The sequence below is a fragment of the Urocampus carinirostris genome, chromosome 2, assembly GCF_059441175.1.
Source record: "Urocampus carinirostris isolate Australia breed hairy pipefish chromosome 2, RoL_Ucar_1.0, whole genome shotgun sequence".
Lineage (NCBI taxonomy): Eukaryota > Metazoa > Chordata > Actinopteri > Syngnathiformes > Syngnathidae > Urocampus > Urocampus carinirostris.
This window is the reverse complement of record NC_142350.1, coordinates 62,655,101-62,683,041: the sequence shown is the minus strand read 5'-3', so window position 1 is coordinate 62,683,041 and position 27,941 is coordinate 62,655,101. Positions and strand designations below refer to the sequence as shown.

The window sequence follows — 27,941 nt, the reverse complement described above, 5'->3', positions numbered from 1 at the left end:
TACACAGAATGACAATACAAGGAAATTATTATTATTATTATTATTATTATTATCATATTCAAATATTTAGCCCCAAAAAAACTAATTTGTTGACAACATTTTGAAAAGTGGGTTTCATTTTTGATATATTTCTTTTGTGGATGAAAAAAATTTGCTACCCATTAAATAAAATTGCTATATTTATTTTGTATAAGTCCAAATATAAAATGATCTTTGGATAAGGTGGTAGTGCAGTATAAGAGTATCTTTCATATTTGCAGGTGTGTAGCACATATTTGCATGTCCATCCATCCATCCATTAGCTGCGCCCTTATCCTCAGTAGGGTCGCGGGGGTACCGGAGCCTATCCCAGCTATCTCCGGGCAGTGGGCAGGGGACACCCTGAACTGGTTGCCAGCCAGTCGCTGGGCACACAGGGACAGACAATTCGCTCATTCACACCTAGGGACAATTTGGACCGGCCATTAACCTGACATGCATGTTTTTGGAGTGTGGGAGGAAACCGGAGTGCCCGGAGGATACCCACGCAAACTCCGCATAGTAGGGTTGGTAGCTGGATTTGAACCCATGACCTCAGAACTGTACCGCACCACTGAGCCGCCATGCTGCCCATATTTGCATGTATTGTTGTTTATTGACAAGCTAATTGACAAACACTTGGATTTTTTATGCTTTAATAAAGAATATTCTGTTGTTTTTTACACTATTAATTGAATAAAGAGGAAAACTAAAGGGACAGTGTGGAATTTTTTGTGCCTCCTAGTGGTACAGAATTTTTTTCATTCAGTAAAAAAACAAAACTTCAATTAAAATAGTAGGCAAATATACATGAACCATCATACCAATGTTATTTTTTATTTAAAAAAAAAAAAAAATCTGCGGCACGGCGGGTGAGTGGTTACCTCGCCCGTGGCACAGTTCTGAGGTCTTGAGATAGAATCCTCCTATGCGGAGTTTGCATGTTCTCCCTGTGCTTGCGTGGGTTTCCCCTGGGCTCTCCGGTTTCCTTCTACATTCCAAAAACATGCATGTCAGGTTAATTGGCCGATTCAAATTGATCCTAGATGTGAATGAGCGAGTGAATCGTCTGTGCCCTGCGACTGGCTGGCAACCAGTTCAGGGTGTCCCCTGCCCACTGCCTGAAGATGGCTGGGATGGGCTCCAGCACCCCCCCGACCCTACTGAGGATAAGCAGTGCAGATAATGGATGGATATTCTTCATCCTCTGCAAAAAATGCCTAACAGTACTCTGCCCTTAGGTGACATTGCGTTTCTGTTACTATTCTCTTTTAATCTTTTAAATATATTTAAAAGTAAATATACTAGTTCAACAGAAGTTGTTATATTTCTAATTTTGATCTTTCCCAATGGAAAAAAGTGACTGTTTTATGTGTCTGTGAGGCCCTGCTGTAAACCTGGCAACTAGTTTACTGGTCAGCATCGGTTTCAGGAGTATCGTGGGCGGGAGGAGGGCCGAAGGTTTGAAAAGCGATCCTCGGCCTTGTAAACTTTCCAGCATGGATGCTTGCAAGGCCAAACTGAAATTTCGGCACCCACCAGTTTGTGTGTGTGTGTGGGGGGGACATCTAAGGCGGGGTCAAGTGAGGAGCAATAACCTGGCTCACTTCTATAGCTCAAATTAGCAAAGCTTTTTTAACGGGTCGGGTGGTGGTTAGCAGGAATAGGGGGGGGGGGTTGCCCGCCACACCGCCATCTCCTTAAAAAAGAGCCTCATTATCGAGTTGACTCCCGGCACAGACAACCACGCCCCTCCGAGGAGTAAGGATCGTAAAACGTCTCTATTAAATGAAACCGAGCTAAAGCTTTGACGTTTTTCCCCTTCAACCTCTTGTTTGAAATCCTAGTGCCAATAAACAGGGTTCGTACGGGTGCTTGAAATCATGCTTGGATTTTATTATTGCATTTTAAAGGTTTGAAAAGTGCTTGGATTTTGGGTGAAGTGCTTGTAAATGCTTGAAATGGTAGCCACGGCAGACCACACATTAAATGAAGAAAAGCAATATAACCACACCTTAGTTTACACATAAAAACTTTAGTTGAACTGACTTTCCTTTCCATACAAGTTGACTTCATCGAGTGCTGTTAGCAAGGAAAAGAACGTGAAAATTTGATGCAGCATGGAGACGGCGGCAAATACTAATTAAATGTGGCACAGAAACTGTTTCGTTTTCTATGCCCCATTCAATAAATGATAGCTGCTTGTCACAGTTGCCATGGTGCCCAATTGGCTGTGTGGCGCCAGCTGCAGCTTGTTGACAGATTGGCTTCCCCACTATTTAAACCCTGTCCTGTCAATCCCCAGTTGTCGGTCCGTCTGCGAATCTCTGTTTTTACACGGCAAGCCCTTTTTTAACCCTGACTCACACCTGTCTCGTTTTTTGCTCCTGTTTGTCTCCTCCTAGGACCTGTTCTGATCTCGACCACGTCTGCTCTCCCGTCCCGAATAACGATCCGTTTTTGATCTCGACCACGTCTGCTCTCCCGTCCCGGCTTACGACTCGTTTCCGACCCCGACCACGTCTTGCTCTCCCAGTCCCGGCTATCGACCAGTTTTCCGCCCCTGACACCGCCATGGCTCGCTACGAAAGATCCACTTCCGCGTTCGGAGCGACCTGCTTCCCGCGTCCAGCAATCCCCGGATCGTGGGCGCAAACCTTTACCTTTCTTCTAATGAAACTTGTGAGAAATGTTACACGAGAGGGTCCTGTCTCCGTTCTGGGTCCTGACACTGCTGGTGTAATATTTGCCTTAGGATTTATCAAATGTTCTGGTACAACCAGGCTATGGATTGATTCACATTGATATCTTATTTTGAATGGTACTTAAAATTGGAAACTTTGAAAGTTTAAAAGGTGCTTGAAATTGGGCATGGAAAAGGTGTACTAACCCCGTAACAAAGTAAAAGATTTTAGCTTAAATTCAAACAGGTTCTTTTCTGTTTCGACTCCTTATTATGTTTAGACAACTAATTTAGATTAGCCCATTGCTATGTTCTACTTCCACGTGTAGCATGAAGACCAACTGTGCTATATTTTCCTTTTCTATGTCATTCCTAATAATATATAATAAAAGGTAATGAAGGGATTAAAAAACAAAAACAACCTGAAGAGTCATTTGGGACCCAACACTTTTGAGAGACCTAGCAGAAGAAGCCGATTCTCTAAATAGAGTCGGAATTCCAATCCCTACAACGGACCATTAGAGTTAGATTTAATTTATTAAACTCACTTTATATTGTTTACGGCTGATTGTTATTCTATCATATTGTTTTTATTTGTAGTACTTCAAATGTAGGATAAATATGTTGCTGGTGAGGTGCATTAAATATTAAGAGGTTCGGCTCGAATACTGCTCAAAAAATTTCACATTCCTTGACATGCAACTTATTTTTGAAGTCGGCAATAGTCCTTTCCCTGGTAACTAGTTACTTTTACTACAGAGTAACTCAGTTACCAACTCAGTTATTTTTGGGAAGAAGTAGTGAGTAATTAGAACTAATTACTTTTTTAAAGTATTGTGCCCAACACTGTTTAGCATTGGGTGTCATGATTACCGATATGTTTCACCTGTGCCCACTCCTTTGGCGCCAACTGCCTTCGACTCTGATTGGCTCTGTCTCTATTTAAACCCACTCCTATATGTCCCCTCTTGTCAGTCCATCCGCGAACCTCAGTTTACTCTAGACAAGCTTTTTTCGACCCTGACTCACACCTGTTTTTGCTCCCATCTGTTCCCCGGCTTCGACACATTTTTTTTTTTTTATCCTGACCACGTCTACTCTCCTCTCCTGGCTTTCGACTCGTTTCTAATTCCGACCACGTTTTTTTGCTCTCCTGTCCCGGCCACTGACCATTTTTTTCTGTTCCCGACAGCGCCATCGCTCGCCACGGAAGTCCCACTTCCGCGTTCAGACCGACCTGCTTCCCGCGATCACCGGATCATGGGTGCAACCCTTTCCTCTCTTCCAATAAAACTGAGAGAAACGTAACGCAAGTGGGTCCTGTCTCCGTTCTGGTCCTGACATTGGGTAACAATAAACAAGACATAGTGAACATCAATGAAATTTGTCCAGAAGGTCCCAGCAACGAAACCTCGAGCCTGTAGAATTGAGCCAAGTATTAACATAGGTCATTTGTAGTATTTCCATAGTAATATTTTTGTAGTATTTATTTTGTATTTTGCAACCCATTACTGTAGTCATATTTTTTGAAGTATTAATTGTTATATTTCTGTAGTATTATTGTATTTCTATAGTATTCCTATGATTATCTAAGCATTTGTCAGGACCAGAACGGAAACGGGACCCACTTGCATGATGTTTACCACAAGTTTTACTGAAAGAGAGAGTAAGGGCTACGCCCACGATCCGGTGTTCGCTGGGCACGAGAAGCAAGTCGCTCTCGTACTCTGATTGTGATCCGAACACGGAAGTGGATCTTCTGTAGCGAGCCATGGCGGTGTCAGGGGCGGAAAGCCGGTCGTTAGTCCGGACTGGGAGAGCAAGACGTGGTCGGGGTCGGGAACAAGTCGTAAGCCAGAACGGGAGAGCAGACGTCATCAGGATCAAAAACGGGTCGTAAGTCGGGACGGGAGAGCAGACGTGGTGGGGATCAAAATGGGTCGTAGCCGGAGACAAACGGGACGGGCGAAAAAGGCTTGCCTTAAAAAACAGAGGTTCGTAGACGGACTGACACCAGGCGACAGACAAGGCTGGGTTCAAATACTGACAGGGAGCCAAACAGAACCCGAAGCAGTTGGCGCCAAATGAGCAGGCACAGCTGAGTCACATCAGTAATCATGACAGCGGTTTTAAAAGAAAAACATAAAACTAGTTCTTGGAACTTCTCATCTCATCTCATTAGCCTTACTGCTTATCCTCATTAGGGTCGCGGGGGGGCTGGAGCCCATCCCAGCCATTTCCAGGCAGTGGGCAGGGGACACCCTGAACTGGTTGCCAGCCAATTGCAGGGCACACAGGGACAGACAACTCATTCGCTCATTCACACCTATGGACAATTTGGACCGGCCAATTCACCTGAAATGCATGTTTTTGGAACGTGGGAAGAAACCGGAGTGCCCGGAGGAAACCCACGCAAGCACGGGGAGAACATACAAACTCCGCACAGGAAGTCTGGAGCTGGATTTGAACCCACGACAGGTTCCCATGACATGAACTGTGCCGCACAAGCGCTAACCACTGCGCCGCCCGCCGTGCTGCCCGTTCATGGAACTTGTTTTTGAAATATTTTCGGAGGACAGTGTGGCTCAAGGTGTTTTGATGAAAAAAGTGTGCAATTTCAAACACCGTCACCTGATACTGAGCGTATCTGATATCTAAGACCACGCCTACAGAGACATGGTCTGGTCGAGCGTTGGAAAACACTGCGCTAGAGAATACACACTGTCTCTTTAATCAAGAGCCTGACTCTCCGTGCCTTTTCACCAAAGTAACCCTAACATTTCAGAGTACTTTTCTTCCCCTCTGCAGTACAGAGCGTCGCTGGCTCCCCCTTCGGAAGAATTAGCGGCTCAGACATTACCACATTGGATTTCTTTTTCTGTTTTCCTTTTTTTTTTTTTTGCACACACCGCAAGGCCCCGCCGGGCCTCTTTTTCCTGCGCTCTCTAATTAGATTAACTGAGTCCCCAATCTGGCAATCCGGAGCTTCCAATCCGGCGGCTCGTGCCACCGACAGTTCGTCCCGGTCCAAGTGGGAGGAAATGACCTAAATGTGGGTCTACACCCATTGCCCAGCTGGGTCATGAAGACATCACGGATGTGGAGGGGGGAAAAAATTGTGGGGGGGTATATGCGGGTCGAACCGGGGTTTGTGGTTGGGTGGACGTTTTGGAAGGGAAGCTGGATGTGCAGGCAGGCCACCATTGCAGCTACAAAACAACCAATCGGCAATGAATTACCTTTTAGGGGAGGGGTGGGCAACAATTGGTGTCGGGGGCCGCGTTGGGTTCAAAGATGTGGCAAACAAATCCAATTGTTTTTTTAAATTATGAAAAAATATGCATGCAGGCAATGTTCCCTCTAATTTTCCACGGGTCTGAGTGTTCACAGAAAGTCAGTGAGCAGCGCTTGAAACAACAGTGAGCAACCATAATCCCAAGTGTGGCAAGATAATTCATGATCAAACATGTCCAAAACTTGACATCAAGTTACATTTTGCTGAGTTTCCGGCAATGCAAAATGATTTTTCTCTTTTGAATGAATTGACTCGTACTATTGCAAAGGTTTTACGGCCTACAAACGTTTGTTCTTACAATTCTTTCACAAGATATCCATTTCTTTTTATTTCCTGATATATTTTGTCGCATAATATTAACATTTTTGGGGGCTTATTTAGTCGGTTGTGAGATACAGAACTCTACTTAATCGCGTTTTTAGTGGAAGTACAATGTCGGCAACAAGATTCACTTGAAATAATTGGAAATTATTTGAATGCAACAGAAACTTTTTCTTCTTTTTTCCGTGTTTTTTTTCTACTTTTTTTTAAATTCCTTTAAAAAAAATCTCATTGAATTTATTTTTTCCGAGCTGTTACTTTTTTCTTTTTGTTCTCTATTTACTTTTTTTCCTACATTTCTTTCTTTTCTTTTTTTCTAAATTTTTCCTTCTTTTTTCTCTTCCTTTTGTTTCTTTTTTTCTCAGCTTTTCACTACTTTTTCATTTTGGTATTTTTTTTCTTTTTTGTTCTATTCCCCCTTTCCTTTAAGTGATTTTGTGCATAATTTTACATAATATTTGGTCATGTTGGGATTAAAGAAGCAAAAACAACCCGAAGAGCCGTTTAGGACCCGAAAGAGCCGGTTCCTTTTAGTGAGCCGAACCGAAGAAGCCGGTTCCCCGACAAACTCAACTAACTTTACTCAACTTCGTTCTCCTTCGACTCGACTTAAAAATACCACATTTAGGACACAACGTCAGGGGAACCCGTGTATTTTTACCTTCATGCACTGTAACTTTGACTTGAGTCGCTTCTTAATTAGTAATTTTGAGCCCTCATTTTTGTGCGCTGGCTAGATTTTCTTGTGCGCTGAGAATGTGCCAGCAGTGCGCAATTGCGCACGCGCGCATCTTAGAGGGAACACTGCATGCAGGTACACATTTAAATAGATTAGTTTCATCACATTGGCTTTGAAACACTCACAATTGAATCAAAATCATATATTAGATCCTTGTTTGAAGCACTAGATTTATTTTATGTTTTTTTATATAACTAGTTTTTTTTGCAGTATTTCTGCAGTGGCATTTTTGTAGTATTTTTTGTAGCATTTTTGTTGTTTTACTGTAGTACTTCGGCAGTGGCATTTTTGTAGTACTTCTGCAGTAGTATTTTTGTAGTATTTGCATAATACAAGTTTTGTAATATACCTGTTGTATTACTATAGTTGTATTTTTGTAATATTTCTGTCATATTTCTGAATCTGTGTTTTTGTATTATAATATTAGTGTAGTGGGATTTTTGTAGTATTTCTACAGTAGTATTCATGTAGTATTTCCATAGTACTATTTTGTTGGTATTTTTGTGGTATTTCTATAATAGATATTTTTGTAATATACTTGTTGTATTACTGTAGTTGTATTTTTGTAATGTTTCTGTCATCATATTTCTGGAATTGTATTTATGTAACATTTCTGTCATATTTCTATAGTAATATTTTTGTATTATTGTTATTGTATTATTGAAGTATTTCCATAGTAGTATTTTTGTAATATTTCTGTTGTGGTATTTCTGTTTTTCCTTTATAGTATTACCCTGGGTGTATTTTTGAGGTATTTACATAGAAGTATTTTGTAGTACTGCCATTGTAATATTTTTGAAGTATTTATTTAGTATTTTGTAACCTATTACTGTCGTTGTATTTTTGTAATATTTCTGTCATCATATTCCTGTAACATTTCTGTCATATTTCTGTTAACATTTTTGTATTATAGTATTACAGTAGTGGTATTATTGTATTTCTGTAGAAGTATTTTTGTAGTATTTCTATGGTACAATGTTCTTGGTATTTCTGTTGTCTTTCTGTAGTATTTTTGTAGTATTCCCATAATGGAACTTTTGTAACATACCTGTTGTGTTACTGTAGTTGTATTTTTGTAATATATCTGTCAACATATTTCTGTCGTAGTATTTTTGTAACATTTCTGTCATATTTCTGTAGTAATATTTTTGCATTATATTATTACTGTAGTTTTATTTTTTTAATATTTCTGTCATAATTCTGTAGTAATATTTCTGCATTATAGTATTACTGTAGTGGGATTTTTATAATATTTCTGGAGAAGCATTTTTGCAGTATTTCCAGATTAGTATTTTTGTAATATTTTTGTCATCATATTTCTTTAGTATTAGTTTACTTTAAGGGTATATTTGAAGGGTTTTTTTTAAAACATTTTTGTAGAATTTTAGTATTTTGTCACTATTTACTGTAATTGTATTTTTGTAATAATTCTACTGTATTTTATTTTCAGAATTAAAACAAAATTGTGTATTAGGTCCCCTGTTTTTATGGTAATACAGTAAATTTCTTGGCCTATGATTATTTTAAAAATGCATGTTTGGATGATGGTTCATAAATTCCTGCGTAGTATTCAAATGAAGATTGGTTTTATTTAATGAATGAAATGTTTTGACCCCTAGGGAGTGCTAAATAATACACACTTAGCCTTTAAACTTGGGAAAAGGAAGCGGGTAAGGTTCATGGAAAAGATATTTCAAGATTGGTCTATGCGGTGTTGTTATGACCCTAACTTGGGAGAGACTCTTTTCGCCTAGTTTTGGGTTTCGGTAATTCCGTTTTAAAGTACTAAATTGTATACGATGACATCAATAGAATTTACATGGATTTTTACAAATGAAAGTATAAAAGCCTTGCAGTGGCAAGCAGCTCCAACCTGAATATCTCATTTAAATCCATAGTACGCAAATCTGATATTCAAAGTTCAAAACGGCAATACTGTAGTTTTCTGATGTAAAAAAATATCATTTCATATCTCCCCAGATCCATCACTTAAATACAACATAGTTGAGTAGTAAATGCTGGAATCCTGTCTGCCACCCAACTATGAAGGAAATCTAACCTGGGTCAACTATGCCAACCACCACACCACAAGGCGCCCGCGCCTCACCGGGTTCGGACCCTCTGCGGCGGAGAAAAAACCCTACACCGCTGGCCGCCATACACTTTGTGGACCGCCACAGAACCGCCCTAGACCCCAGGGGGCTAAGCCGCATACAAATAGGGTAAGGCCACAGTGCTGAAAGCCATCAGGTATGAGCACAACTGAAGTATATATATATATATATATATATATATGTGTTCTCGTTTGCCCGCGTCGCATTATTTTTGCTGGGGACGCATCGTGTCAAATCAACGTGCGTCCCCGGGACGCAGCCTTTTTGACACGAAATTGTCATTATCATTTCTTAACAAAGATTTACCGCACTTTAAACTTTTCGTCAGGCAGATCCGCCATTGTTGTTTTGGTCTCGCGGTTCGAGTTTTCGTCTGCACGCCGATCTCGAGTTCGAGTTGTGTAGTGAAAGTCCGTCTCTTTTTAGAGAACCAGCTTTTTCGGCTCAACTCATTAAAGAGCCGGCTATCAAACAGCTCACTTGCTTTGATGCATATATTACGAATGATTATGTTGTATAAAGAAGTTAAGAAAAAAAGGAAGTATAAAAGGAGAAAATGAAAAAAGACAGGTTTGTGGTGATCCCTTTTAATCAGTATATTACCAACAATAATTTAATGCAGAAAATGAATTCATAATTTGAATTAGAAAATGTATTATTCTACTTAATTATATTTGCATGTATTTTTTCCTTCTACAGTGAACGTCCAAGCGACTTCATTTTTGAACTTTTTTTTAATAATAAACCTCATTCATGTCGAGCAACTCAGTGTCTCGCAACAAAATGTTCATTAACAATATATCTGATTTAAGGAAACACATGTACAATATAACATGTTAAACTACATAAATAAACGTGTTTGGAAAAAAAAAAGATTTTTTTTGTATTTTGTAAGGGAAGATACAGTTTGTAAGGGCGTGGAGCACATTAAATTTTGGGGACCCATAGATCTCTGTTGGGAGTCCCCGGGACCCATCACTTTTCAGAGGTAAAATGAACACTGTATATAAAATATATATATATATGTATATTAGGGTGGTCCTTAATGGGGGTCGCAATTTTTTTTTTTTTTGAAATATTGGGCTCTGACCCCCCGCATATGTTCTTATATCGATAAAAACACACTGTGCAATTTTGAACAATTTGGATAATATTTAGAGGTAGCTCAACGACTTTGAAATTTCCCAAAAATGGTAAAATTTTGGCAATTTTCGAGAAAAAACGGAAATCTTAACCCTATGTGTATGGCGTTTTAGAACATCCAATTTCAGTCCATTGCTTATAATTGTAACACAAGAAAAGTTACAAGTAACTTTGTACACTAGGTCTGATATAATGTGCGAAAAATCCTTATTTTTCATACCAAAATTTCAGAGGCCTTGAGCGACCTCTAAATATCCTTTGATTTTGATGAAACTTTGCCTAATTACGTTTTGTATATATTGGAACATATTCAAGGGGTCAGAGCATGAAATTTTAAAAGTCGAAAAATAAGGACCACCCGAATATATATATATATACTGTACTGAGCTATGTAGACCAGTGGTCTGCAGTGGTTTTGTTACATAAATGAGATAAAACGTACAAAATGATGGTGAATTAAATAGCACAGTTAAAGTATGTTAATATAGCAATTAAAAGGTGAAAGGAGCGGTAACAGTGCCAAGAGTTGAGAAATGTGATGAATGATTTGGCCCTATGAAGCTCTCTGGGGTTGGGAGAATAAACTAAAGGCGGACACTAAGAATAAATGAGGCTGCACGGATGAAAAATATATAATATACCTCTAACTTTGCTGTTTGAAATTGGAAATTTGTGTTACATTCAATGCAGCTATTCATCATACAAAAACTCATAACCATACAAAAACAAGAGTCAAGCGAATTTTTAAAATAATAACCACTGAGATACAATACATAATATATACTATTTATTCCAATATATATTCATATTCAAACCTAGTTCCCATGACAATCGCATCCTCTTTTGCAATTTCAGCTCAAATGTGATATCCCAGAAAGGGACGACATTGCTATCTAGCGGAGGATATTTGTCAAAGCAAGCGCAAATATAATGTAATACAAAGAACCAACAGGTGTCGCTGTTGTCTCCGGAAAATACATGTGGCCCGTCATTGGTGATGTATGCGAGCAAGAATGGATGATGGAGAGAATAAAATAGATAGGAAACACAGATGAATAATTGAATAGGATAGAAGCATATCTTTCTAAATATTTTTGTTAATTTTCTATGTATTGTTTCAGTGTAAACATCTTAAGATAGGCAGTACTGTATACATAGATACACAATGGATAGTTAAATGGATGGATTTTCAATTTTCTAAGTAGTTCATTAAAAAATCACATTTCAGGCAAATGTTTTGATTGTTGGACCGTATGGAGTTAAAACCTTTTATTTTTGCAAAAGTGAATGACTATGAGAAAAAATTACTGATTTATTATTGTATCTACCGATTAAGTCTCGAATCCGATACCTATGTAATACACAAGTAGAAAACTTAGGCCTATCCAATCTCCCATATTGTCGCTGCTACTTCAAAAAGACTTATCTACATTTTTGGGCATTTTGTTTCAATAAACGTTCCAGTAATGCAAAAAATATCCCCAAAAATTAGATAAAATAACGTTTTTTTGAGATGATATGCATTTATATGCGTGTATATGTTTATAAAGATAATTTAATCAAATTGGTCATAAATGATGTTCCTTCTTTAAAGGGACACCGTGTAATATTTAGTGCCTCCTAGTGGGACAAAAAAAATGTTCATTCAGTAAAAAACATATTGATTTGAATTCTAGTCTAAATACCTTGACTATCATAACACTGTTAATTTTTATTAAATAAAGAATAGGTCAAAACATTTGCATTTATTTTACATAGTGGAATCCTACCTGAGGTCATGAGATCGAACCTCCTGTGTGGAGTTTGCATGTTCTCCCCATGCTCGCGTGGGTTTTCTCTGGGCACTCCGGTTTCCTCCCACATTCCAAAAACATGCATGTTAGGTTAATTGGCCGGTCCAAATTGTCTCTAGGTGTGAATGAGCGAGTGCGTTGTCTGTCTCCGTGTGTCCTGCGATTGGCTGGCAACCAGTTCAGGATGTCCCCTGCCCACTGCCCGATGATTGCTGGGATGGGCTCCAGCACCCCCGCGACCCTACTGAGGATAAGCGGTGCAGATAATGGATGGATGGATGATAATAGATGGAATCCTACCTAAAGTTTCTACCATATATGTCTGGCAACTTAACCTGTGCTCTGTGGCAATGTTTTTTCTTTGCATAAGAGAATATTACACACTGGGGCCTGAAGCATTCCATTTGATCACATCCATTGAAAAAATATCAATGCTATATGTCTAGAACAGCTTTTTTCCATCTTAGCAACATTGCTAAAATTCGCCCTATGCTGTCCCAGTGAGATGCAGAGATTAGAATTCATGTGTTTTTTACCACTGGCCTGGACTACTGTAATGCACTACTCTCCGGTCTCCCCAAGTCCAAAATCAAGAGCCTTCAGCTGGTAGAAAATGCTTCAACGAGGCTTTTAACTAAGCTTGATCACATGACCCCGATTTTAGCTAACCTGCATTGGCTCCCTGTTAGCTTAAGATGTGATTTTAAGGTTCTGTTGGTAGTATACAAAATCATGCAAGGACTTCCTCCCTCATATCTTTCAGATTTAATTCCCCCTTATGTTCCTGTCCAGAGCCTTCGCTCTGAAAATGTTGGTCTACTAGCAATCCCAAGAGCCAAGAAGAAATCCGCAGGTCGAGAGCCTTCTCCATCCGGGCCCCGGTGCTGTGGAATGCCCTACCCTCTGAGATTTGATATCCAACCTCAGGAGAACTGTTTAAATCTGGGCTTATAAATGACCTATTTTTTACGTTGACAATATCTGTGTTTTGTTTGTCATTGCAAAATCCGTTGCAGCTTGGTCATCCTGGAAGGGGCATTACCTCATGTGCGGTCCCTTTATTTTCCTCATGTGGAGGTTTTTGAGTTTTTCCTTGCCCTCATGTGGGTTTTTGATCAGGGGATGGTGTCATAATGGTCTGTAGTTTGCAATAGTCCGTGCAGCCCTTTGAGACTCCTTGTCATCAAGGGCATCACAAATAAACTTGACTAGATTAGAAGTGGGTGTTTTCACCATTAAATATGATAAATATCTATAAAATAAATACATGATGAAAAAACTAGCAAGTTAAAAAAAAATTGTATTTGAAATTCGGAGTAGTTTTTCGTTAACTATTTTATACATTGTTAACATTACATGTCAACATTTGGCAGGCCAGATTTAAAAGTCGGACGGGCCACATGTGCCCCTTAGGCCGTAGTTTTCCCACCGCCGCTGTAGACTGCGAACATGATACCCTGGGTAAGGGTTTTGTGGGAATGACAGATAGGGCCCCGCTGATCCCCCATGGATAATGAACGCAGCCTAATAGTTTTTAAACAAGCATGGCAGGGCAGCGTGCACGCTTGAGCTCACTTCTTCTCAAGGGAAAAAATTTGGCTGTGATAAGAGTAATCGCAAGTAAATATTATAACTGCATTGCTAATTCACATACCTGTAGACCTCGGCCAATTGCATCTCTTATACATGTTTACACTTCCCTTTATTAGGCATAGTATTCGTACTCACAGAAAGACAAACTATGTGGAATATTTGTGTAAACAAGTCTATTTACCAGGTACACAACAAAAATAATCCTTTCAGCATATGTCTTAGTTCTTTACTATAGAAATACCCCAAAAATACTATTGCAGAAATACTACAAGAATCCTAATAGAATTCTACTGCAGAAACACTGCAAAAATCCTACTATGAAAATAACACACAAATACTACTATGAAAATAACACAAAAACTACTATAGAAATGCTGCTAGAATATTACAGAAACACTACAAAAATACCATCACAAGAAAAACTACAAAGATCCTACTACAGAAATACTGCAAAAATACTTCTGCAGAAATACTAATAGAACTACTACAATAATCCCACTATAGAAATAGTACAAAAACACTACTTCAGAAATGCTACTAGAACACTAAAGAAATACTACAAAAATCCTACTATGAAAATACTGCAAAAACACTACTGCAGAAATATTACTAAGTTACCACTACAGTCATATTAAAGAAATACTACAAACATTCTACTACAAAAATACTACAACAATATTACAAAATACTACTGCGGAAATACTACAGCAAGACTACAGAAATACTTTAAAAATCCAACTACAGAAATACTTTAAAAATCCAACTACAGAAATAATACAAGAATACTACAGAAATACTTCAAAAATCCTCCTACAGAAATACTACAAGAATACTACAGAAATACTTCAAAAATCTTACTATGTGAACACCACAATAATACTACAAAAATACTACTATAGAATTACTACAAAAATATTACTGCAGAAAAACTAAAATAATACGACAAAAATACTAGTGCAGAAATGCTGCATGAATACTACAGAAATACTAAAAATAATCCTTTTACAGAAATACTGCAAACTACTACTGCGGAAATACTACAAGAATACTTTAAAAATACTGCAAAAAATCCCATTACAGAAATACCGCAAAAATACTACTATAGAAAAGCTACCAGAATATTACAGAAATACTACAAGAATACTATCATGGGAAAAACTACAAAAATCCTCCTACAGAAATACTGCAAAAATACTTCTGCAGAAATGCTACTAGAACACTAAAGGAATACTGCAAAAACACTACTGCAGAAATACTACTAAGTTACCGCTACAGTCATATTAAAGAAATACTACAAACATTCTACGACAAAAATACTACAAGAACATTATAAAATACTACTGAGGAAATACCACAAAAAGACCACAGAAATTCTTCAAAAGTCCTCAAACAGAAATACTAAGAATACTACAGAAATACTTCAAAAATCTTACTACATGAACACTACAAGAATACTACAAAAATACTACTATAGAATTACTACAAAAATACTACTGCAGAAAAACTAAAATTACAAGACAAAAATACAGAAATGCTGCATGAATACTACAGAAATACTAAAAATAATCCTGTTACAGAAATGGCGCAAAATACTACTGCAGAAGTACTACAAGATTACTATAGAAATACTACTGCAGAAATAATAGGGAAAATATCAAAAATACTACTGCAGAAATACTCCAAGAATACTATAGAAATACTGAGAAAAATCCTTTACAGAAATACAGCAAAATTACTACTACAGTGAAACTACTATAACACATCTATAACATAACTACAGAAAAACTACAAAATCATACTACAGAAATATTCCAAAATAATTACAAAACATCAATAGATACAACAGAAATACAAATACAAAAACTCTTTTACGGTAATAGTACAAAAATACAACAAAATGCTACAAAAGAAATACTACACAAAAACCTTAACATCTACATCATTAAACATCTCATCTCATTAGCTGCACCGCTTATCCTTAGTAGGGTCGCGGGGGTGCTGGAGCCCATCCCAGCAATCATCGGGCAGTGGGCAGGGGAAACCCTGAACTGGTTCCCAGCCAATCACAGGGCACACTGGGACAGACAACTCGCTCGCTCATTCACACCCAGGGACAATTTGGACCGGCCAATCCACCTGAAATGCATGTCTTTGGAATGTGGGAGGAAACCGGAGTGCCCGGAGGAAACCCACGCAAGCACGGGGAGAACATACAAACTCCGCACAGTAAGTCTGGTAGCTGGATTTGAACCCACACGGGAGGTTCCCAAGACCTTAGAACTGCGCTAACCACTGCGCCGCCGTGCTGCCCATCATTAAACATTGCAATTCAAATTTAGAGTGGCTTATTTTACATTGGAGCTTAGAAATTAGAGCTGAAATGGGCAAGATATGATTGGTCCAAGCAATAAAATGGGTTCTAAAAATTCTTTTTTTTTCCTGTACAAAAAGATTGAAATGATCATAGAAACGTACAAAATATGGGTATGTAGTTGTTTGTTTTAGTGTTTAAAATGTTTCTGGTATCTCCTTCTTATGGGTGTACTTGAATCTGATGACCCACCCCAGTCCAAAGGACCTCAAAACCCCTCCCCATATAAAAGCAGCTGCAGCATCTTTCTCCTCATCATTAACGTTCTCCCTCTTCCTCTTCCACCATGCACCAAGTCTCCTCCTCACACCCGTTGCTTCTACTTTGCGTCCTCCTGAGGATTTGCCAGGCCTTCAACAACGACGCCACCGAACATGCGGGGGGCCTCTTCCAGCACGTGGGACCCACGCAGGAAGACGCAAAGTCCTCAAACGCATCACTGAACCGGGCTCGTCTTGGCGGTAGGACAGAGCGGGACAGAAGTGGTAAGATGAGAACCTGGGGCGGGGTGACTGGATTCCTACTTTATTTATATACTGAATTTTCGGCGTTTGGGTCCGCGTCGTACACGAGTTTTTATCGGATTAACGTAACGGGATTCCAACTTGAGTCACGCCAGTGAGAGCGCCAAATCCTAAACACTGGGCCACTAGTGATATAGATGACAAAGCATTGGATTTTATCTAATCATCACACTATCTTTAATCGCGATAGCTGAGACGTATGTTAATTTGGATGTGCTATTCACATTTTACAACTATTGATGATTATCTAATAATAAGACTATTTTCAGTCATGGTGCCAGAAACAAATGTTAATTTTGTAGTGCGTTTCACATGTTCCAATGTCAATGATCGTTGATGATTTATTCATTTTATTTAGCATCCTACTATTTGTACTTGATATATTATGCTAACATTAGCATGCATGTTTTTGATTAGGTTGGTAATTTCAGATCTATATCTACAATGAGTCAGTAGAATTATTGTTTTATGAGAATAATGAAATACAAGCTGAATGATGGATTTGAATTTGACAAGTTTAGGGGCGGGCAGCACGGCGGCGCAGTGGATAGCGCTTGTGCGGCACAGTTCATGTCATGGGAACCTGTCGTGGGTTCAAATCCAGCTCCAGACTTCCTGTGCGGAGTTTGTATGTTCTCCCCGTGCTTGCGTGGGTTTCCTCCGGGCACTCCGGTTTCCTCCCACGTTCCAAAAACATGCATTTCAGGTGAATTGGCCGGTCCAAATTGTCCCTAGGTGTGAATGAGCGAATGAGTTGTCTGTCCCTGTGTGCCCTGCGATTGGCTGGCAACCAGTTCAGGGTGTCCCCTGCCCACTGCCCGGAGATGGGTGGGATGGGCTCCAGCCCCCCTGCGACCCTAATGAGGATAAGCAGTATGGCTGATGAGATGAGATGAGATGAAGTTTAGGGGCAATTTGATGAATAAATTCAACTTTGTTGGCATAAACGTCTTTGATAAATTCAGTAATTATATATTTTGCTCCATTTTAAGTGTATGATGTGCACTCAATTGTTTTTTGAATATCTATCTATCCTTCTATCTATCTATCTATTCATATACAGTATATGTATATATTTTTTCTTAGTTTTAACTAAACATTGTAAGTGAAAAACGCAGCTGAATACGTGCAGCCATGATTAAAATAATTTATTTACAACGTAAACTATTAACACATGAAATTACAGCGTCATAATTCAATGTCCGTCAACGTCCGATTCATCAGCAGATACAACAAGGGTCTCCAACTTGGTGCCCGCAGGCACAAAGGTGCCCCCTTAGGACAGACCTGTTCTGAAAACAGCTCACCAGTGCTAGGTCATAGTGATTTTGTAGTATACTTTTTCTTTTGTAGTGGTTGACTGAGTAGATTTAACCGTACTTTCAATAATTAACCTGGTAATAACATAGTAACAACATGATAAGTTGATATGTTCGAAATGCATAACAAACCGGGCATCGTTTGCGGTAATTAGTAACAAAAAGGAGCTCTCGGTTTGAAAAATCTTGGAGACGCCTGAGATACACCAAAATGTTGTTTCCCTCATCATGCTTTATTACCTTTGATTATATTTTTTTCTATTCTCCATTCCCGCCGTGATAATCAGATAGCATTCATGGCCTTTTCTTATTTCATTTATATCATCGGTAGGATTTGGCTCTCTCACTGCCGGGACCTAGGATCAAATCTCGTTGCATCAAATGTTTTGTGTATTACTGTACTACTGTAAAACCTCGTGTACGACACGCACTAACACTTTACGTTCTTTCATATGTTAAACAAAAAAGTGTTACACATGTTTGAATATTTCATGTTTTAATATTTTAAAACAAAACTATGTTGCGGAGTCCCTGCGTAGGTATTTATTAATCCATTCATGTATGAAAACAAAGGACTAATCCAAAGCATTGAAATTTGCGTGCTTTGTTTTACAATAAGACACTATCCATCCATCCATTATGTGCACCGCTTATCCACAGTAGGGAAGCGGGGGTGCTGGAGCCCATCACAGCCATCTTCGGGCAGTGGGCAGGGGACACCCTGAACTGGTTGCCAGCCAGTCGCAGGGCACACAGGGACGGACACTAATTAAACATTATTTTTGTAGGGGGACTTATTTTGTTTTTTGTTTTTTTCAATTATTTTATTTTCTGGATAGATAAGTAGGAAGGACATCCTGTATTATTATTATTTTGGCAATAGTGATAGTTTGAGTAATAACACCTGTGGCAACAGCGATGTCTATCTATCTACCTTGGTCATATCCCTCAAGAGAGGTGACAAACACATATACAAAAACAAAGAAATAAGGAAAAAGTAGCAAAAAAACAAAAAAAAATTGACCACGGCCAACCCAACTGATGTGGCAGGGGTAAACCAGTGAAAACAGCAATGTATAGAATAATATTTATACCAATAAATTTGAAAAAATACCAATAAAATAAAATAGAACGTCAACTTGAAACTCACTTGTCATCGGTTTGGTGATGAAATTGCCCGTGGTGAAGTCATTCTCTCCATTCATCAAGCGCTGTCACGGAGAGGCAGCCATTGTCGGAAAGGTGTGTGATGTTACGAATGGACGCCGGTTCGAGTTACAGCGCCGGACGATTGCAACCTGCGGCAAAATTTCTGAAGAGAAAAACATGTTTGCATTGGCGGCTGCTGGTTTGACTTTGGAGCCTTTCGATATGAAGGACCAAAACTGCACACGTTTGTAATGGATGAATCAAGTTTCGAGGATCCCTTAACCAACTGGGTTGGAGGGGCACCATTTCATGTGGTGGGACTTGGGTAAGGACAGCCTGGCTCTGCCCATCCCTCTCCCGGACGGTTTTTAGGGTAAGGGTTTGCTTCTCACTTAAAACAGATAGAATTGGTTTACCATGGTTACGAGTAACCGGAGAAGCCAGCTGGTTTGACTCTCGTTGGGAGTCATCAAGTGACCAAAACCCCCAAATCCAACCCCTAATTCCATGTGGGAGGTAACAGGTACTACCAATGTTTCAAGTCTTAGGTATGACCCGGCCGAGGCTTGTATCAGCAACCTCCCCAACCTCCCAGTCTCTGAGCCCCCATGGCCACAGAGCGGATTGCACAAGCCACAGACAATTACAAACTACAAACTATAATTTTACCGTCCCCCGATCTAAAAGAAGAAATAAGTCAAGGTCAAATTCAATTTTCTTAGTCAATTTCTTCAGAAAGTCCTAACCTAAGAATAAAAAAATTGAATAAAAACAATAATATGTAAATACATGAATGAAAAATATAAATACATGTACAAATAAATAGATAAATAAAAACATAAAAATGAATAAAGTCATATGGATGGATAAATACAAAACTAAATACATAATAGAATGTTTTTATTGTCATTACACAGGAGTGTCAATAAAATACAAGGCTGCCCCATATAGTGCACAAATACACATAAAAATTAAAGAAAGATGGATGAACAAGATAGGTTCCGAACGATTTTTCGTGAGTTGATTTCGGTCGTAAGTTGCTTCATTGCTATATTTTGTATGTTTAAGGTGTCACAAGCCAGAAACGGAGACAGGACCCAATAGCGTTCGTTTTTACTCAGTTTTATTGAGAAAGAGAGCAGTGCTTGCTTCCACGATCCGATGATCGTCGGTCACGGGCTGCTGATGGCAAGCGAGCATTGTCGTAGGCAGCGGGAAAGCTGGTCGATAGCCGGGACGGGGGAGCAAGGGCGGTAACGAGTCCAGAAAAAAAGGTCGGCAACAGGTATCAGGCAAAACACAAGGCAAAACAGGTCGATGGCCGGGACGGAGGAGCAAGGCAGAAACGGGTCCAGAAACAGGTCGGCAACAGGTATCAGGCAGGAGAAAACAGGGCAGGAGAATGTCGGATAGTGTAGAGCTTGCCAAACTGAAAGCATAGGTTCGCAGACGGTCTGCCAGCTACTTCTAGGAAGGCGGGGGTTTAAAAAGGGTCAGGGAGCCAATCAGCGACTAGGGCTGTTGGCGCCAACGGGGCAGTCGCAGGTGCCCGAATCAGCAATCATGACATAAGGGTTATATAAGCATGTTTCGGCTTATATAAGTAACCTGTATTTTTTTGTACTAAAAATATGAACATTTAATAAAATAATATGCTCTAGAAATATAAATTAAGTTGAGTTTAACTTACTTTTGGAAGATGAGTTTCAAGAGTTCACCTAACTCTGTCGTTTGCTGTAAACAACATTCGTTTTTTCCTTTGTTTTTTGTTTTTGTTTTGTTCCTACAAATAACTCGGGTAAATTTCGAACTACAGAGTGTACCTGATTATGTAAAAGCCAAATGTGCAAATTTTAGAAAAGGACTTGACTTTTTTTTTTTCATGAAGCCGCACCAGATTTTGAACAGCCACAAATATGAATTAATTCATGACCGTTTCTTATATTATAAAAAAAAATCAGCGGGGAAATGTCTAGTACAGAAAAGTAACCCATTGTGCCGCTATTAAGACCGTCATTGGTGGACTGTGTCCGCCACTGTCAGTCTTAATCAACCAGCGCAGCAGCCAATTTAATTAAAGTGGCATTAACATGTACGCAGGAGTCCGGCAAAATCATTCTTAAAACAAAGCTCAATATACTGTACTGAGTAAAATCTAGGGGCCTGTACAATAAGAACAGCCTGTACACATGCTGAGCCAATCGATTGATCTTAAGCACTCCCATCCCTTGCCTACATGAGAAAATTACAGCGAGGAGACCAGATACTGCTAGTATCACATAAACACCATTATAAAAAGCTTGAAATCTTTCTAACAAGCAGTGTCTGCTTATTGAGTAATTTAGTGTGGCAGCAGGTGACTTATTATCGGGTGTATTTTTCCGATCAAGAAGAAAACTGTGAGGTCATATTACGCTGTTATTAGTCCGATAACGATGATCCCAATAATTATTGTATACCCCTCTTTTGTTAGTAACTAGTTCCATATGTACGACTATTTTTTATTTAGAAGTAGCATTACTTGGCCTGCTTTCAATCACTTTCTCATGTGCGCAAGGATTGGGAGAGCTTAACATCAGTTGCATGGCTCAGAATGTGTACAGGTTGTACTGTTTTGGGAATTTTAGTCAGTAGGTAGATTGAATTTTGTCATGGGAATGTTTTTGTGGCACTCCTGCATATATGTTAATGTCACTTGATTTCATATTTTCTTAATAAGCGGTTTATTGTCTGGAATTTACGATATGATACTGTCAGGACAAGAGCGGGGACAGGACCCACTCGCGTAACGTTTACCGCAAGTTTTATTGAAGGAACAAGGAAGGGGTGCGCCCACGCTGCGAAGTTCGCTGGACGCTGGAAGCGGGTCGCTCTCGTACTCGGCTTGTAATCCGAACACGGAGGTGGATCTTCCGTGGCGAGCGATGGCGGTGTCTGGGACGGAAAAAACAAGTCGGTAGCCGGGACAGGAGAGCAAAAACGTGGTCGGGGTTGGAAGCGAGTCGTAAGCCAGAACGGGAGAGCAGACGTGATTGGGATCAAAACGGATTGTAGCCGGAGACAAACGGGAGCAAAACGGGACAGGAGAGGGTCAAGGCTTGCCTTGAACACACGGAGATTTGCAGACGGACTGACAAAAGGGGATTGACAGGACAGGGTTTAAATAGTGGGGAAGCCAATCTGTCAACAAGCTTCAGTAGGCGCCACACGGGCGGGGCCAATTAGGCGCCATGGCAACCGTGACAGATACTGTCTAATAATTTCAATCATCAGATAGAAAGTAAGCGGAGACGATGTTTAGCCAAAAAGAGTGCATAACGCGATGCACAATCAAAATTTTTGAAGGAGTTTATGCAAGAAAAGTAAGGTTCACTCTGCCTTAAATTTGAGACTGTAATTTGTGACTGCCATTTGACCAAGCATTTGCATATGTTCCCTCAGATCGAAGCCAAATGGGTTGCAGAGAACTGCGCTCCACCAAGTACATCTCGGACGGCCATTGCACCAGCATCCACCCCATTAAGGAGCTAGTTTGCGCCGGGGAGTGTCTCCCTTCTCAGATGCTCCACAACTGGATCGGTGGAAGACACCAATCCAAAAAGTTCTGGACTCGCCACGGCAGCAACCCGGACTGGCGCTGCGTCAACGACAAAACCCGTACTCAGCGCATCCGGCTGCAGTGCCAGGACGGCAGCGTCAGGACCTACAAAATCACCGTGGTCACCTCCTGTCAATGCAAGAGGTTCTCCAGGCAACACAACGAGTCGGGACATAAATTCGGGCTGGTGACGCCGCCGCAGATACAGATCCTGCACAAATCCAAAAGCAGGAAGTTACTGGGAAAGAAGCAACTGAGCCAGAATTTGCACCAGGCAGCACCTTGAGACATATTTGGTAAAGCTTTTGTCACCAGGAAGTATGTGTGATGTCACGGTGAAAGGGTGGACTTGTTTGATACCCAACTGGAGGAAATCTAAGACGTTCTTTGCGGTTTTGATAATGTGAACAAAGATGTTGAGGGAATAAAAACATGCAGTGTCCGATGCAGTGGTCTCCATCGTGGTGCCAACCAACTACAGCTGAGGTGCCCACATATCTGTTCTGCAAAGAGCTCATCAGTGCTGGGTTATTGTGATATTCTCATAAATATATTTTTTTAGTAGTTGACATACATACATAATAACCGCCCCTTTTTATCCTCCAAAAACGTGCAATTAGAACCATACACAGGGTAGGATATCGTGATCATACTCATATTTTATTCCTGCAGTCCAAATTATTAAAATTGGATAATTTACCAAAACTTTTCACTTCACAACTGCTATTTAAGGTAAACAAAAAAAAACACGGTGCCAGAAAACATCCAAAAATGATTCACTCAGAAAGAGAGAAGTTATAACTTAAGGGGCTGTAGTAAATTCAAAATCCCAAAAGTGAGAACCACCAGGAAAAGTATGCGTGTGTCTGTGTGTGGAGTCAAACTTTGGAACAATTTACAAGGCGAGATCAAACCATGTCCAACTATTCACGTATTCAAATTTGAATACAAAAAAAAACATTACTGGCAGAATACAGAGATGAAGAAAATTGGGGTATGAGTGATACTAGAGATTGGAAATACTGCGTTTACAACTATGGTTAACTTTGTTGTTATTGTTGCTATTGTTATATCATAACCATTATTATTGCTATTGTTGTTATTATCATTGGTGTCACAATGATATTTAGTGACTAGTAGCATTATAACGTCAATAGATGGGTACTACGATGATTATTGTATAAAATATGTGACTATTGTTATCATTATAATAATTGATATCCGACCTATGTAATATTTATATCCGTGAGATTTTGTTATATTTAGACACAAAAGAGGAGCTATCTGTAAGATTTAATTAATAGGGAAGATGAAGGGGTAGGGAAAATAAGCGTCTGCTTCTTACTATCCCATTTCGAACATGTTATGTTAACATTATTTTTGTTGTTGAGTCATTGTTTTTGTCCTGTTTTTATTTTATAATGTTCGAAAGTTTTCATTCATTATAATAACATAATCAGTTGTTATTTTCAAAACGAAAGCGGATTTCCTTTGGCGCTATTTAGGAACAAAATGTAGCTAAAAGCTTGAAAAGGGGTGAAGACCCCTGGTCTAATGTAAATATGTACATTTGTGCTTTTTTTCTGTGAGCACACCCAACACCAGTAAGTGCCACTAAATAACTGAAAGGACACTTAGCTAATTATGTTAAGCCTTTTCACACTAAACTATTGACCAATATACTATGATGTCGAATTTTTGAAACAATTTTGATGTATTTTCTTACACAATGAAGCAATTTTGTGGAGAACATTTTAACTCTGAAGCAAGATGTGTGGTTGATGAAAAGCCCGCCTTTCATGTTTTGTACTTGAATCACGGTGCCTTCGAAGACCAGACATGCAGTCGGAAATTTCATATATTTCTCTTTTTTATTGTCAATTCTCCAGATGTCTGACTTGTGTATATTTTGAAACTGTTATAAAATATATGTCAATTCTTGTTTTTTTACAACCATGTGTACAAATGTGATGTTATTGTAATATATTTTGTAAGGCTATGTTGAATAAATGGTCAATAAAGTTTTGAATCACGGGTCAATTGATTCAGTTGTTTACAACAGTACTGTATATACCGAATTCTCAATAAAACCTATTCCTACCTATTTTAATGTATTATTGTTTTTCAAGGAAAAAGTATGAGGCTCCTTTGCATGCTATTAAAATATATATATTATTTATGTAAAGTGTCGTTTTTATGCTTATGATTTTGAATGTGTAAAATTGGCTGAATTCACTGTTTTAGGCGGATCTAATTCACTCGCTCTTAGGCGGATAAGAATAATGTAGATTAAGTTAGATTGATTTAACGTGTCAACTCGATTTTCTGGACTTAACTGCATCTTTTGTTTTAAATAGTCTAAATAACTAGTGCAAATAATTTTATTATTGTGAAATTGTACATTCATAAGTTTAAGTGCATCATTCATGACCAAAAGTTAAAATGGAATTATCAGGAATAATAATTCTAAATATAGTTACCGTTTGTATACGATTTTATGGAACAGTGAAATGTGCTAAATTATAAATTTCGCACGCAATTTGAGACACAAGCTGGTTTTATTTTGAAAGTACATGATGGAAGCAAAATCAAAGCTGAAATACTAGCTCCAAAATCATCCAAATTGGTTATACAACAGTCATCTAACACTTGGGATTTTTTAATGAATGTGTATTGTGACATTCGGACGAGGACATGATGGAGGGTCCTCTTATTCTCCACGAAGAACAGGACAGGCCTGCACATCCTGAGACTTTCCTTTCCAGCCAACGCGGGAAGAGCACTCATTTGCCGGTCAGAGTCGGTATGGACTTCCCGGTGTGTGTGGTTCTTCCTGCGGGCGGCAGCGGAGAGAGGACCGGACTGCGGACACCCAAACAGTTCTGTTCGCTATTGGGCCGGCCGCTTATAAGCTACACCATTCAGGCTTTTGAAAGGTATTTAAAATCAACGAGAGTTTTGTATTCTAATGTCGGCGTTTACAACGGTGTAAATGGAATCGTGGCGAAAGTGCTGAACGGCACGCTTCAGACACATTTGTCATGCGGAGTCATATCAGTACAGTATTGTAGTTTCTAATCAAATAGGTTCTCATATAAGTCCAAAAGTAGTATTCTGAACAATGGATTTATGGAACAAAGTAATAATAACGAAGCCCTTTTCAATTAGAATACAGCGCTGTCTCCCTGTTGTTGACTGAAATTGTATACCAAGTACCACCGGGGTGTCCAAACTTTTCAGAAAGCACTGAAGCAGGCCAGATTTGGTAAGCTAAAATGTATGAGGGCTGGCATTTTTCAACACTGATGTGTTCGTAAAGATTGGAATGTTTATGAAATTAAGGATATTGCACAAGGACGCACTTTTCGGGATTTTAACTCTTGTCCGTTGATTTTCTTATTTTTCTCACTCAACGTTCACATCCGGTGCGCGCATGCGCATATCAAATCAGCACAAGTCATGTTAATTTGTATAGCCCTTAATCACAAGCAGTCTCTAAGGGCTGCACAGACCACAGATTATTTCAAACCACAGACTATTATGACACCATCCCCTGATCTAAAACCTACATGAGGGCAAATAATACACAGATATTGTCAACATAAAATATAGGTTATTCCATACCCGTCAACCTGTACGGTTTTGCAGCACAAAGTACGTTTTTATGCATTTTAAGACGAGTACGACGTATAAGGAAATCTGTACGGAAAAACGCAAGTTTGTCAATGATGGGTACCATCCGGTATACACAGACTATCACGAAACGGCAAATCAATCAATTCAAAGGAGTTCGCCGCGGAAGCCTCTATCTCGGTATCGTTTTTTTATTGTTGCAAACGAAGCGAGCGGTTTGATGCTACTGTGCGCATGCGTCTACCGCCTGGGTATTTCCCATCATGTATCATTCGGGAAAAAAATTATGGTGTACGATTATTTTGTACGGGAAAATACGACAGTTTGCACGGGCATGGAGCCGTGGAGGTTTACAGTTATGTTATTCATAGGATATAGAATAGAAATGTGTTTTAAGTCTAGATTTAAACAGTTCCACTGAGGATGCAGATCAAATCTCAGAGGGACAGAGCATTCCACAGCACCAGGGCCCGGATGGAGAACGCTCTCGAACCTGCGGAACTCTTCTTGGCGCTTGGGATCACTAGTTGACCAGCGTTTTCGGAGCGAAGGCTCCGGACCGGAACATAGGGGGAAATTAAATCAGAAAGATATGAGGGAGCAAGTCCATGCATGATTTTGTAACAGAACAGAACCTTAAAATCACAACCTAAGCTAACAAGGGAGCCAATGCAGGTTGGCTAAAACTTCTTTCAACTGTAGGTTCTGAGACTGATGCTTATTGTGGATCCCAATCACCAGTCAATCCCTTCAATTGTCCTCCTTTCTGAGCTCAAAACTTGCAGTGCTCTGAAAGCTTATAGAGTTGCCTTATAAAAGCCTCCATGCTTTCAACCATAATTTTGTGCTCTTGCCTGCTCAAAGATGACGTTGCGTTTGGGGATGAAATATGCGTCGAATTTAGCTAGCACGGGATTGTATTCATTAGAATCTGCTCAGTCTTGGAATGTGAATGATTTGAATATGTGCTCTGCCTCAGCTCCCATGAAGTATATTAAAGCACTGACCTGTATTTCTTCCTCCTCCTCACTCAGCTTTGTTGCCATCCTGTACTGGGAAAACGTTTGCTTCCAATTCGGCCAGTTTGCTGGTGTGGTGAAGTCGTTTGAACCCGGAGGGGGAAACTGCCATGGCGATGCAATTAACTCTTTAAAAATATCCGTTTAAAACCCTCTGTTTCTCTTCTTTCTTCCTAGCAACGGGTTTGGCAACTTATGACACAATGTGATGTTTTTGTAAACATCGAAATGGATTTGAAACTACGGATATTACACAAGGACGCACATTTCGGGATCGTAACTCTCTCTGTTTACTTTCTAATTTTTCACACTCAACGTACACGTCCGGTGCGTGCGTGCGCAGATCAAACAAGCACAATAAAACATCACTATCCATGACAAACATCTCGTAGCCCGCCTTTGTTGCTCGCCTTTGTTGCTCGCCTTTGTTACCTTTTCATTTAACTCGCAGGGTCTCTCATGAAAACAAATCGCTGCTGTGCTGTTAAAACAGCTTCTAGTTGCTTCACCTTTTCACAGCGGATCTATTGACACTATCAAAGATATTACATAACGAAATTGTGAATATGCTTGATTGCTGTTAAGATTGTCGAGAAGGTTTGTTAAAACTTCTCATTGTTTGTTTGCTG

At 39.5% G+C, this 27,941-nt stretch overlaps 2 protein-coding genes and 1 long non-coding RNA gene across 4 annotated transcripts in view; all 3 read left to right on the top strand.

The window, feature by feature from the left end:
* Positions 1-3,115, top strand: part of LOC148372898 (uncharacterized) — a 52,233-nt gene extending 49,118 nt beyond the window's left edge. For both annotated transcript variants that reach the window (XR_015849575.1, XR_015849576.1), the window contains one exon: positions 2,424-3,115. This is a non-coding gene — a long non-coding RNA (uncharacterized LOC148372898). The remainder of the gene's footprint in view (positions 1-2,423) is intronic.
* A 13,239-nt stretch (positions 3,116-16,354) lies between these two features.
* Positions 16,355-23,807, top strand: sostdc1a (sclerostin domain containing 1a). The gene is made up of 2 exons (XM_088328127.1): positions 16,355-16,555; positions 22,504-23,807. The coding sequence occupies exons 1-2, from the start codon at positions 16,357-16,359 to the stop codon at positions 22,944-22,946; spliced, it is 642 nt and encodes a 213-aa protein (XP_088184253.1). The 5' UTR covers positions 16,355-16,356; the 3' UTR covers positions 22,947-23,807.
* A 1,079-nt stretch (positions 23,808-24,886) lies between these two features.
* crppa (CDP-L-ribitol pyrophosphorylase A) overlaps positions 24,887-27,941 on the top strand; it is a 39,986-nt gene continuing 36,931 nt past the window's right edge. The window contains exon 1 of the mRNA XM_088328126.1: positions 24,887-25,596. Within this exon, the coding sequence (XP_088184252.1) occupies positions 25,355-25,596 (242 nt within the window). The 5' untranslated portion in view covers positions 24,887-25,354. The remainder of the gene's footprint in view (positions 25,597-27,941) is intronic.